This window comes from Protomyctophum bolini, assembly GCF_963924005.1.
Source record: "Protomyctophum bolini genome assembly, chromosome: 4".
NCBI classification, from domain to species: Eukaryota; Metazoa; Chordata; class Actinopteri; order Myctophiformes; family Myctophidae; genus Protomyctophum; species Protomyctophum bolini.
In genome coordinates this window covers 16,434,580-16,449,006 of record NC_137865.1, presented here as the reverse complement: position 1 = coordinate 16,449,006, position 14,427 = coordinate 16,434,580, and the positions used below count along the sequence as shown (strand labels likewise).

General features: G+C 43.4%; 1 protein-coding gene across 2 annotated transcripts in view; it reads left to right on the top strand.

The window, feature by feature from the left end:
* Positions 1-14,112, top strand: part of LOC308314384 (protein MTSS 2-like) — a 46,233-nt gene extending 32,121 nt beyond the window's left edge. Inside the window, exons 9-15 of one of the 2 annotated variants that reach the window (XM_080761996.1) lie at positions 996-1,093; positions 1,847-1,979; positions 7,213-7,287; positions 7,803-7,943; positions 9,083-9,259; positions 11,416-11,584; positions 11,868-14,112. In XM_080761996.1, coding sequence (XP_080618122.1) covers positions 996-1,093; positions 1,847-1,979; positions 7,213-7,287; positions 7,803-7,943; positions 9,083-9,259; positions 11,416-11,584; positions 11,868-12,670 — 1,596 coding nt within the window. In that variant the 3' untranslated portion in view covers positions 12,671-14,112. The remainder of the gene's footprint in view (positions 1-995; positions 1,094-1,846; positions 1,980-7,212; positions 7,288-7,802; positions 7,944-9,082; positions 9,260-11,415; positions 11,585-11,867) is intronic. The other variant, XM_080761997.1, reaches the window with a different exon arrangement.
* Positions 14,113-14,427: the final 315 nt, after the last annotated feature.

Below are 14,427 nucleotides of genomic sequence, written 5' to 3'. Positions count from 1 at the left end.
AGGACAATTTGAACATGATGTTTTCATGCGACACATCGTCACTGTTTGTCAGGTGGAAAACATTCAAAAATGTCCATAACCGTTATTTTTCAGGGAAGAAATTCGGTCCGATTCAGTCAGACTCTGTCATTTATGATAACGAGTTACATTTGACAACGTCTGTGGTTAGAGAAAATGTAGATATTGTATTACTACTACTAATGTAGTACTTTTTCACCGTCAGTTGACATTTAATATTCATTTGCAGGCTTATTTGTTTATTGTTGGAACACACAATCTAAAATTAGTACATTTTCACTGTCTGTTGACATTTAATATTCATTGGTGGGCTTATTTGTTTATTGTTGGAACACACAATCTAAAATGACCCTATGGTCTTTTCATTACAAAGAAATAACTGTGAGCCTGCTGCAGTGACGCCAGACATTATCTTACTAAAAATATGTTTTATTACTAAAAATATATATCATCCCAGTTACATCTAGGAATGATGCCTTCTGTAGATTTTCTAGTTAACCCATTCTGGGCGGGAACCCCTTGTGGTGTTTTAGGCATTATGTTATACTTTAGCTGTTGAAAAATAGCAGATCTACAAGCTCATAGCTCGGCACCGAGTGCCGTGCTACGAGCTTATAGATCTGCTATTTTTGAAAAATCTTGAAAATGTGGCGCAAATCATTGAATATATATTCTTTCAGAGCGAAAGTTTTTAACTAATCTTTGCTTTTTTTTGGGGGGGGGAGGGGGGTTCCTGGAACAACATCTTCTCAGATGGGGGTCGGCGGCCAATTACATATATTTTTGGGAGTCCTTGCCTTGACATGACATTGGTTGAGAACGACTGACATAGAAACATATATTTTTCAGAAAACTGTCATGATTTAGAAGACATTTTGTAGAATCGAGCTCAGGTCTAAATGGGTTAAAGCATCCCCCCCCAGCCCCCCATCATGGGGTCTTTGTGCTTGACTGTGTGGTGATGTCGCCCCCTGCAGGTGATCCGCGACCTGAAGGGTTCTGACTTCAGCTGGTCCTACCAGACCCCTCCCTCCTCCCCCAGCAGCGCGGGCTCCCGCAAGAGCAGCATGTGCAGGTAACGCACACACACACACACACGCACACACACACACACACACACGCACACACACACACACACACACACACACACACACACACACACACACACACACACACACACACACACACAGGTATTTGAAGAACAGAGAGAGGATTATCACTGTCCGTCCCTGGGGCTTATTTCCATTTCACCTTAAATGCTCGTTAATTAACATGCCCTTGTTAATAAATTCATTGAAGAATGTTGACATGAGGGAGTCTGGTGGGGGTTGAGAGATGTAGTTTCTGCATGTTTAATCTATGACAAAGACAAACTGCAGGCGGTGAGCGAGAGAGGAGAGAGCCCAGAGAGACGACAGACAGGGTGTGACGCTGTTCTGAATCACAGGACAGATGATGTTTTTGATGGTCCAGATTAGAGGGATCAGCAGCTCCTCCTGTTGTTGGAGAATTTGAGCATAATTGTGTTGTCATCAAACACATTGTGCTGCAGTCGTCTGGAATATTTCCATTTTCCAATGTTGTTATTTAGTCACAAGGGACATGTTCTGTTTACTGAAGAGACGGTTAAGAGGAAGCATGTTATGAGCCGACCCGTTGTGATGATAACTTTTGTGATCAACGTTGAATTGTGTGTGAACTGTGAAGTGTATTTTCACCAGGATATTCTAATATTCTATTCTAAAATCCTTAGTGGCAGGCATGATTCAAGATAAAACATAAAATGTGTCTGTGTCTGTGTCTGTGCCTGTCTGTGTCTGTGTTCCAGTCTCCTCCAGATGCCCTCGGCCGGCGCCCACCGCCTCAGCAGCGTATCGTCACATGACTCTGGGTTCATCTCCCAGGATGCCAACGCCCACTCTAAGCCCCCCTCACCCATGCCCTCTGACATCGCCAGCCAGGTAGGGGAGCTGTCTCACTTTCACTGTAACCACTTTAAAGGCCTATTTATAGCAGTGTTGTTTTTGTCGACTAAAACTAAGACGAAAAATGTTCGCCGACTACCTTTTTTCACTGACGAAAACTAAATGGAAACTAAATGAAAATTAAGCTATGATGACCAATACTAAGACTAAATGTATTGACAATTTCGTCAACAAATAAAAACTAGACTAAAATGCTAGGAAGGGGACTAGTGGACAAGAGATCCAGTATAATGGTTGCGTGCTGAAAATAGCAGATCGGCTAGTGTAAAAACAGCCATTACGACGACATCAAGGCCCGCCAAAAAACATTTTAGTTGACTAAATCAACTGTAGATTTAGTCGACTAAAATCTTATGATATTTAGTTGACTAAAACTAGACTAACACTAAAGCATTCCAGGTGACTAAAATGTGACTAAAACTAAATGAAAACTATTCAAGAGACGATGACACATGTTCTGCCTAAAACAACACTGATTTGTAGTCCAGTTTCCAGTGAAGAGGTGACCACCGAAACGGTCAGTGGTTTAGTAGAAACAGAGAGATCTGTTGTGTGAGCGGTGAACACCAGAGGTGGACAGAGTACTCCACCCCAGTACTTGAGTTAAGAGTACAAATACGACCTGTTCAGATTTACTCCACTACAAGTAAAAGTAGCTCAGTCAAAATGTTACTTAAGTAAGAGTAAAAAAGTAATTTCTTTTAAATGTACACTGAGTAAAAGGACATTTCTCAATCAATGAATTGCTGTTATTTTTATTTCATGTATAAGACCAACAGCTATTGTTTCAGAAAGGTCACTCTAAAACCACCTGCACTGCATGCACTGATTGCACTGCTTTGTTGTAGAATTATATTAGTATAACAAGGGAGTATGGAAAGTATGGAATTGGATTTTAGCACTATTATCCAGGTCTGGATAAGTATGGGAAAAGGAGTGTAGAAAAAGTATTGTTTCCAGACTATTGACTTTTAACTTTAACCAAATCCACACCCCCCACCAAATCAGTTGAAAGAATATTGACAATACCTATATGAATTGCATATACAGTACATAGCATCACAAAGAACATTATAACAAATACTTGTTTAAGGCTGCATTCATCATCCATGTCCATGGACACCGTTAATAAAGGAGGCTTCACAGACGACGCAAACATGTAAAAAAAATATATTGACTCATTTCTGGGTCTTATTTAGAAAAGACATTCATGCCGTGGCGCCGTCGCGTATAGTTTAGCTAAACGGCCCTAAACAGCTCCCAATGCATTCTCTATGGTAGTGAAAATTCACTACGGGCGCAGTACCCTTTCCGGCCGCAGCGTGGGTGCGGACGGGCCGTGGCGCTGTCCTAAACTTCGCTACCGATGTAATATATATCTGGCCACAGAGTGGGTGCGGACGGGCCGTGGCGCTGTCCTAAACTTCGCTACCGATGTAATATATATCTGGCCACAGAGTGGGTGTGGATGGGCCGTGGCGCTGTCCTAAACTTCGCTACCGATGTAATATATATCTGGCCACAGAGTGGGTGTGGATGGGCCGTGGCGCTGTCCTAAACTTCGCTACCGATGTAATATACGGTATGTCTGGCCACACAGTGGGTGTGGATGGGCCATGGCGCTGTTCTGAATGTCACTGCCGAATGACTCTGTTCTTCTTCTCTCGTTTCTCTGAGTTCCTGTGTTATGATATTATTTTTCCTGCACAAGTCATCATTGTTATATAGTGTCTGAAAGAATGACTCCGTTGTTGGCAATCTGTAGTTTACTTTTGGCTTAGAAACGTAACAACAACAAGCTTCATGGATCGCATCATATCAACAGACAAGAACATCCGGGTAACACAGTACACACTGACCTGTAACCCACAGCCCCAAGATGGTCCGTTGCTGCCCTCTAAAGGCCTGGCTGCATTGTCAGTTCTTGGAATGTCAGCTAAACCCAATATATCACAATCATCATCAGCTTTTTGTTACTTTATCGCAGCTAACGATCACATCGAGGTCCGTGGAATACTTTGTAATGAACAGCTGACTCTCTCGCGATTTTGGCGTTTAAGTTTTATATATTTTTGGACGACATTAATGCCTGGATTTATGTCTCTCTCTGTGTTTTTTATGTTTACGCCACATAAGAAACTGACAGCAGTGACAATGACAAATATATTGTCTACCATACAACAGTAATACAACATAATGTGTGTGATATATTGAAATGCAATTTTAATTGTCATATCAATATTTATTTTTGTTCAATATCAATATTTATATAAGAGTCATGACTGTACTTTTCAAGGTGTATAGCTTGCTGCAAGCGGATGACTGTCATTTTCAAGAAGAACATAGCAGATCTACAAGCTTGCAATTTTTCTAAATAAAATACTGCAAATAGCAGACACACAAGCTCAAGTTGTGATCTTATAGATCTGCCAATACATTTACTATTATTCCCCATTCCCGTCGTAATATGTTGTTAATGATGAATTGGGAAAATATCTGACTGATTACGTGTAGTTTCATCACCGGGGCAAATCCTAGGGATTATCTGATTTGCTAATGGTGGCATGGACCAGATGCTAGCTTGGGACGGACGGAAGTTGAGAGCAGTTGTTCTCTCAGAACATCGAATTGTACTTTATCCAAACTCCACATGCTTCCCCCATCTGGCACTTTTAAGCCTGATTCCTATCCACACTTTTCCTGGGCTGTGTGTGCTCCACTTCCTGTCGATTTGATCCAATAAAAGCCAATGAAACTGGTCAGATGACCAATGGATATCCAATGGAATCAACAGGAACTAGAGCACACACAGCCCAGGACAAGTGTGATTACTTTGTCGTACAGCGGTGCAGCGCGTCAATACTAGCCTATCTACAAGCTCACAACACGTTGTGGATACCACATGTTGTTAGCCTGTCAGTAGGCCATCATGCCGTTGCACGATGGGCCATAAAATAGGCTTCAGGCGGAACCCAGACAATTTCCCTCTCCACACGTAAACACTCCGCTTGTCTAGGTCTCTAGGGGCCAGATGTGTGTCTGCATAAAAATGATGCAGAACACACATCTACATAAAGATCAGTATGTATTGAAAAGGAGAAAAGGTTCACTCTTCTCCATATACTCGCATGGAGACATTATGCAAGAATATATGTATTTTTTAAATGAGTGTATTCCGCTTATGCCATTTAGACCTGGTGTAACCTATAACTTTCATGCCGGGAGCTCATTATCTGTGTCTCATACACCTCTGTGTCTCATATAGCAACATATGCACAGTTACACACACACACACACACACACACACACACACACACACACACACACACACACACACACACACACACACACACACACACACACACACACACACACACATTAGGATTAAACAAAGTAAGGAGATACCTATGACATCATGAGTAGATAGATAGATAGATAGATAGATAGATAGATAGATAGATAGATAACTTTATTAATCCCAGAGGGGAAATTTAAGTGTTACAACAGCAACAGGCAGCCACATTACGCAGTGCCAAAACTTCATCTCCTTTCATCTTAGAAAAACAAAGAAGAGGTAGGGGAGGGGGCGGTGGGCATAAGAAAAATGAAGAGACAGTGTAGAAAGAGACGCTCCGGGGGAGACAGGCAAACAGGCAGGCAGGCAGGGAAAACACACCAGGGAGGGATAGAGAAAAAAGTGTGACTGCCTTCCTCGAGAGCAAGCAGAGAAGAAGAGTAGCACCAAATTAGTTGTCCTGTTGTGAGACCACTGTACATAAAAACCCAAATATGATGGAAAAGCCTGATTGTTCAAAATTGGGTATTTGTGGGGATTTGTAGGGGAGGCCAAAAAAAGTCCAGCCAGAAAAGTTGCATTTTATTTTGTAGGACCTTGAAATACTTTTCTTTGGTCTAGTGCAGTTTTTCCAGGCTGGTGCAAATCATTTAGAATTTGTTGAAATACTTTTCTCAGAAAACAACCCTGGAGGCTGATGACGCCATGCGCCGGTCCAGTGGACAGCCAGACAGCTCATAATCCATACACATATTCTTATTATGATTCACCTATTGTTTTTATGTCTCCTCTCCTATTGCCTTGTGGCTACTCATCCACTTCTTTTTTTAAGTGGTGCAAACCACTTATTATGTGTGTGGCTAGCTGGCTGGCTGCCTGGGTATGTCTGAGCACGAAAACAGCATGGTTGTTTTTCGTCACCTGTGCGCAACACACACACACACAAACACACACGCACATATTAACTGTATATATGGTGATTTCAGGTGTGCCAGTACAGTACAGTGACAGTAGAGTAGAGGGTACAGTAGAGGGACCCCCACACGGCAACTCTGTCATTTCTCAACCGTTTCGGACATGGGGCGGCTCGCCGGAATCGGGCCGGCACCTTGGGTGTGTTCCTGTGGGTCTGGAGTCTGGAGCCCCCCCCCCCCGGGGACCCCCACACGGAGTTGCACCACTTACTTCACATGGGTGATGATATATTTTTTGTGAAATCCCACAACTTTTAAAATGTCTTCCTCAAAGCACTGCTCTGAACCAATGATATATAAACACATTTCACCCAGTCCCTCGTCGTCTTTCATATGCCACTACTACACAAACAAATAATATTTTTTATCGTTTGCTTCCTCCTCAACTAATATTCTGTTTTCACAGTCTGTTAAGTTACGCTTCTGTTGCACTGTTTTCTCATTGCCTCCGATGTTTACACACTACAGTAATATGTGGACTATACATTTTCTGACAATTTGGGGCACAAGTGAGAGTGGATATGTCCATGTGTGCACAATTCCATGCTGATTTCTCTGCCACACTGTGATTTATGATAGAAAAAAAGGTGTGAGGGTTTTTACATAACATCTGACGCAGAAGTGCAGAACAGTGTGTACAACACGGTGCTTTGTCTCCGAAAATAGTTCCAATGGTATGCGACAACCGTGTGCAACTCAGCCTTTGCCCCCCAACCACAGGTGATGAAGTTAATCCATCCTTGTTGCCTGATAGGATTGTGCTGTTCAGTGTAGCATCCTGAATAAATCATCTTAGTAACTACTTTGTATTCTGTCTAGCCTGGAGCTCTAAAAAACTATTTATCTCTCTCTCTCTCACTATCTCCCAATTTTCCACCCCTCTCCATTTCTGCCTTCCTTCCCTCCGCTCGTCTCTCAATCTTCCACTACTCTCCTGCAGAAATCAACAAGCTCGGCCTCCTCAGAGGCTTCAGAAACCTGTCAGTCTGTCAGCGAGTGCAACTCCCCCACAGCGGTCAGTAATGCATGTATGCATCTATAACCGGTCCGCTCACAGCTGGACGGACACAAACACACACACAAGCACGTGCTTAATATGCAAACACACTAAGACAAACACACATGTATGCTGACCCACAGTCCACACGCATACACTCACTCACGCACACACATGCACACACTCACGCTTGCAATCATCTCACTGATCTTTATAATATGGTTAATCTACATTGTGTGGGCACTTGTGTGGGCACTCTCCCCTAAGTTTAGGGAGCTCCCACCCCCCCCCCCGCCCCTTCACTAAGCTTATTTCACTAAAAGTAGGGAACGCCCAGGCTTTTATGAAAACGTGCACAATAACCATCTTCATTCATATAGAAATTGAAGAGCCGTTCCCATAGAAGGGGCATTCCCCAAGTGCCTGCACTCTGCAGATAGGCCCTCCTTGGTATTTAACTTGAAGTTGCCCTCGGGCCCCTCTCACCAATGTACTGTGACACTCTGACTCCAACTTGTCTGTCCGTTCTGCAGTTTGGCTCATGTTCATCATCGTTTGGCACGTTCCGCCCTGCTTTCTCTCACACTGGCACCATACTCCCTTCGTCCCCCACATTTAACCACTCCCCCGGATCCAACACCCCCTCACCCACTTCAAAGGTTCCTAGCTGGAAGGTTTGTTTTCATTTGCACGTTTCTTTATTTTATTTTTTAACTTTTTTGGTTTTCTTTTTTTTGTTGAAAAGCCTTTATTTTTGCTTCTTTTTCGCTTCCAAATCACAATTTCCTCTTGCCTCTAATCTGTACATGAAAACAATCTCTAAACTGAGCTGGTTTAACCTATTTCAACCTATTTCATTGACATGCTGTACCCATATTAAAGCTGCAATCCATAACATTCATGTCATACATGGGATGTCAACCTCCCCACTTGGCCTGGGGAGATATTGCACTTATGTACTACTTGTCAACTAGTAGATATCCTACCCAACAACACCAGGGACTAGTACAATCTACGGTAATACTTTACATAAAGGTCAGGGCTACAAAGCATCACAAGGTTTATGAAGTATTAAAGCGATTGGTCATAACTCATAATTCATTATAGGCTATCCATTTACACTGCAAAGGCACTTTATAACGGACTAAGTTATGGTTATAACTGCTTGGTTGAGCTTCTAATGCATTATGAGTCTGACCAGCACTTATGATACTTCATAAGCCTTGTTATAAGTGTATTGTAAGTTCATTATAAATAAATTCATTATAAATGTGATTATAATGCATCATACCCAACCTTTAAGTAAAGTGTTACCCCGATCTTCTAGTTATATTAACATACTTTCCCATACAGATTGGTTAATATAATGTTTTCCCGGCATCCTTTGAATTACGTTTGGATCGCAGCTTTTTTTTTTCCCACTTAATTTTTATTGAAGGAAGAACAGACACGAAAACACAACTAACAAGACTATACGGAAAGAAAAAGAAAAGAAAAATACAAAAAGTAAAAGAAAAAAAGGCTGCATTTTTCATATTACAACAAACATTCAATGAAATCATATTGCAATATCGCTAGGCTGAGAGAAGAGATTCCACTTTTCCCACTTTTTATAGAATTTATTGGATCGCAGCTTTAACCATAGTATCTAACCAGTTCATGAGCCACACAGTATTTAGTATCTTCCACTTTGTAACGAAAATGGAAGACTGTGGAGAACTGCCGGGTTGGTAGACACTAGACAGGTCTTGGGGGGGAAGCCTAGATGTGGATGCAGGGAAACGTACCCTGACGGTTCTATCTAATGCTGCAGGATTGGGCCAAATCCAGTCCCTACGAGCCCTCATTGGCCGGCACCCTGCAGCGGAGGAGAGAGTCTCTGGATCGCATGAGGGAACAGGAAGCTCCTTCCAGTCCACACAGCTACTCTGGCATGCATCCGGATGATCCACACCGCTCCAGGATTGGACCAGGAGGCATCGCAGTCAAGGTATGCACGCAGTACAAATCCTCACCGCTCATTTGACTCCGAGGAGTTGAAATGGAGCCAAATGCAACCTGTAGCCATTTGTGAAACACATTTTAAGTTAAAGGGACATTTCACCCTTTTTGCAAAAAAAATATATGTTAATGGCGCTTAGAAGATTTAGAACACTTTCCTGGGGGTCTTTATGTGTGTGATTTTAGATTTTAGATTTCATCAGTGAGCCAATAACAATACCCAAAATCTCGGCCACTCGCTCACTCCCACTCGGTCACTCGGGGTCATTCCAGCGTGACCCGGAAATGGTTAACGTTCCAATTGTTAAAGTGCTCCATCGAGGAGGAGAGTGGAGTCGAGTGGAGGAGCCGAGTGGGCTCTCCGAGACTGCATAGAGCGAGTGTACATCAGGTGCAGGCTCGGTGGGGTATTTTGTACCCCCCCCATCCACTAGCTGCTGTGCGTGCGTGCACACACACTAAAAAGCTTTGCTGTTTGTTGAAGAGACACATTTTCGCTGAATGAATAGAGCTTCAGAATGATAAAGTAGCCTATCTAGCCTACATATGTGAACTTAAGTGAAAGGACCACAACAAGCCACTGGCTTTATTGCGTTGTGTGATATAAGCATAATAAAAGTAGGATATATAAATTAGGCTGGCTATATTGTGCGCACCTCAAAAGCTATAGTTAATTTATCTCTGTGCATGCCTGAATGCACAGACTGCTATGAATGACGGTGACAAAAATGTATTTATTTATATGTGGACTGAACTGAATATGTAAGTGAGAGAGACTATACCTAATTCCTGTTATAGTGTCCGTTATTTGCAAAGACCGTCGGAGGAGGACTGACTGTCGGAGGAGGGGGGGGTGATTTATACGTGTGCGCATCCTGGCGCTTATTCACTATTTCAGGAATAAATAGCCTTGCCTTGCACATGTTACCAATACATGTACACATTGGCCTCGGTTACATGCACAAAATGATGAATTGTCTATTCTGTAGACTGTACGGCTCTGTTCGGAGTTCCAGTGATCCAGCTGTGTGACACTGTATTGTTCCACCACTTTTGCTTTGGCAATGTAAACGTATGTTTTCCCATGCCAATAAAGCCCTTTGAATTGAATTGAATTGATACACGTCATTAGTGATCGCGGAATGTGCCGTCGCTTTGAAATGACAGCGTAGTACATTCCGATTCTAGAGGAAAATTCGACCACCACTCTGTCCTCGCATCGAATCCTCTCCTCCTCGCTGGGGGCGGAGCTGAGGAGCGAGTGGAGGACGCGAGGGGAGTGAGCGAGTGTGAAAGTTGCGGTATTGGAATTTGGCTATGGACTCTGGGCTCACTTCCTTCCTGGACTACAATTACCATAATGTTTTGGTGCACTCCTCCTTGTGGATAGGGGGAGGGCTGTCTTACTGAGACAACATGTAGTCCAGGAAGTAAGTGAGCATTGTGTCCATGACATCAGAGACACTGGGTTCACTGCTAAAATCTCAAATATATAAAACCACATTTTACACACAAAGACCCGCAGGAAAGTGTTCTAAAACTTGTCATTAACATATATTTTTTTGCAAAAAAAGTGTCCCTTTAAAGGGGCACTTTAGAGTATTTTCGACCTCCTCTTTGGATAATTTGTCCTCATTAATACACTATATGAGATGGCACCATTTTTGTCTTGTCTGTGTCTCATTGGTGGGCTATGGACACTGGACAGTTCAGAAACCTGCCTACTAATGACATCACTGGTGGGCTAAGGACACTGGACGGTTCAGAAACCTGCCTACTAATGACATCATTGGTGGGCTATGGACACTGGACTGTTCAGACCTGCCTACTAATGACATCAACGATTCGGATTCCAAGCTAATAGAAACTACAGCCTTTATTTTCCTGGGAAGTTTGCATACTGAGAAGAAGCCATTGTTATTGAATTAATGAAAAAGAAGAAGAAACAAAAAAACCATTAAATCTTGTTTGAAATGACCAAACCTGCCTATGTGTATACAGCATAGGGAACTGTCACTGTGCCATGAATGTAAATGTCTGCTCATCTTTATGCATGGTTTGGTGTTTGCCTGCCACTATCTCTCTCTCTCTCTCTGTGTATGGATTGATAAGGATTCATTTATGCATGTCTGATCTGTTCTCCAGCATGGGGAGCCCCTGTCCCCTGCAGCCAGCACTCTGGCCATGGTTCTGACCCGAGGGCTGAGCATGGAGCACCAGCAGAAGAGCAGCAGAGACTCTCTGCAGTGCTCCAGTGGGTATAGCACGCAGACCAACACCCCGTCCTGCTCGGAGGACACCATCCCCTCGCAAGGTAACACTGGCTCAGTGCTTGAAGAAGACCTTTTCATGCCAAGGACCCCTACATTGATATATATTTGGCTGAGGACCCCCCCCATCTAAAATATTTTGGGCCAGGGATTGTGTTAAATAAATGCAAAATTATTCAAACACTTGTTGTTCAAATATAACACACTATAACACTAAAACTAAGCCCTTAAAAAAAGTAAACCAGCAAACTAGCAAGCTCACTTTACTAAACTATAATAAGTTGCTAGGTTGTCTCATGGCATCTCATGACTTTCATTTCCTTTCAGGGTCGGACTATGAGTGCTACTCGTTGAACGGGGACGCTGAGAGTGAGGGGCAGGCGGACTTCGACAAGTCCTCCACCATCCCGCGCCACAGCAACATCGCTCAGAACTACCGCCGCATGATCCAAACCAAAAGGCCGGCGAGCACCGCGGGTCTGCCCGCTGGCAAGACCCCGCCTGGGGTGACCAATGGCGTGTCGCCGGGAGGCTCCGGAGTCATCACGTCTGGCACGGCCACCATCCGCCGCACCCCGTCCTCCAAAACCGGGGTGAGGCGCACGCCGTCTACATCGGGCCCCATCCCCATCCGCCCCCCCATTGTCCCGGTGAAGACCCCGACGGTCCCAAACTCTCCCAAACTCTACCCGAGCCCGACCCATCACTGCGCGGGTAGCGAGGAGTTCCTGTACGGCGACGACCCTGGCGCCAGCGAGTACATGAGGGCCTCCCCCAAGCGGCTGAGCCTGCCCGACACGACCTGGGGCTCCGGAGCCGTGGCGGACAGGAGCGCGTACGCCCTGCAGCTGGCCGCCCACGGCGTCGAGGAGGATCCCTTGCTGGCCGCCAACCGCCACAGCCTGGTGGAGAAGATAGGCGAGCTGGTGGCCAGCGCCCACGCCCTGGGCGAGGGGCAGTTTCCCTTCCCATCGCTGCCCGGTGAGATGGCTTATTCGACCCCTCTCGGGGCCCAGGTAATGACCTCCATGCCGAAGGACGAGGTGGACGTGCTGGTGTCCATTCGCCGTGGCGTGCGGCTCCGCAAGTCGGTGACGGATGACAGATCGGCCCCCAGGATCCAGCGGTAGCTGATTGGTTAGAGGAGGGTGTGGTGCGCCTGTGGTGCCCTTAAACTAACGAGCTCTGTAGTAACATAAAACAAGCACTCATCATAATACATGGACAGGGACTCCAGATGAGTGAACCGAACATGCAATGAGTGGATAAAACAAATATATAGACGCTGAATATGAACGACTAACGGACAATGTCACGACATGTCATTTGTTGTCATGTATGTATCGCGCGTGTACGTACAAAGTAACCCATATTTGTTTGGTTGTTTTATTTCTTTGTTTCTTCCTCTATGGGCTCTTGTGGTTGTACTTCTGCGTTATCTCTGGCTTTGTTCAGACTGCAGCATCCAATTTATTTCTCAATACCGATCTTTAGGACTGATCTTTAGGAACTGATCTTTAGGACTGCATCGATGACCTATCTGCATTGGTTGCTGTGGTAATGACGTAAAACAGGTGTGTGAGTAATGTTTAACTTATATGAAAATAAGCTGATCTACCAGCTCACCCTGCGATGCGTTGTGACTCGAGAGTTTACAGATCAGCTATTTTCAGTGAGCAGCACCATCATACGATGAAGTATAAATGAGGCTTCAGTGTCCAGAATGAGACACATCTTTAGAAATCGGATTTAAATCACCTTTCAAACCAGCAAAAAAAATGAAATTATAATGAATAAAAAGAAAAACTGCTTCCTTGTGTTCAGACTTTAGACTTGATAGAACACAATCTCATTCCAATCTGGTATACAAAACTTGTGCTGCCAATGCGAGCGTAGCCTCTGTGCCCATGTCAGGGTGGCATACCGTCACTGTGCCCACTGCCCAGGTGGTCCTGGTGGTCACTGCTGCAGTGTTTCACAAAAACAGTGGGTCGGGACCCATTTGTTTGTCGCAGACTCATTATTATGGGTTGTGAGTAAATATCCCTTTTTCTTTTCTCCCCCCCTACATTTAAAAGAATAATGTATATTACAGCATCATTTCAAAAGTTTTTCATAAAGAAATTCCATTAAGGAAAATGTAAGAAGTAGTTAAAATAGCAGATCTTTACACAAGCTTGTAGATCGGCTATTTTCACTATAGTTTGGGTCCCGGAGAGACATCAAATTTCTCTTTTTTGGTCTTGTGCTGAAAGAGAAACTAAATGTTTTGGCATCACTGCTGTGGTGACTGAATGCTCTTTGCTCTTTATTTGTATCCTTTTTAATTATTATTATTATTATTATTATTATTGTGGCATTTCTGAATGAACACAGCCAGCTCTGATTGGAGGGTGAGCGTCTGTATGTTGTGTTGTCATCATCATTACTGTATGTGTATTACTGTATTCATGTTTTGTTTCATAAGCCGAACACCAACTGTGTAATTCATGTAAAATAGAAGCAATATGGCAGTGTTTTTATTGCTGTACTGTACTGTCAATATATTCTGCAATTAAAAAGGCTTTTTATTGTAAAATTGATTGAAACTTGTATTTATTCTTGAAAAGAGTATTATTTGCAATGCCGTCAAGATTACACACTAAAATAAATCTATTAAGAACTAGGAATAAGCGTTTAATTCTTCGTAGGCCTATCAGTAACGGTTGAGAGGTGCAATAAATAACTACAAATTGAAAAGTATGTTTGATTGTGGTAGGAATGATTTAATATAAACAAGGCTGGAATAGAATAATACCTGCCCTAAAGGGACAGTGTGTTTGATTATTATTATTATTATTTTAAAGTTGTGGTAAGATCATAATGTGTGGCCACGAGAGAATATAAC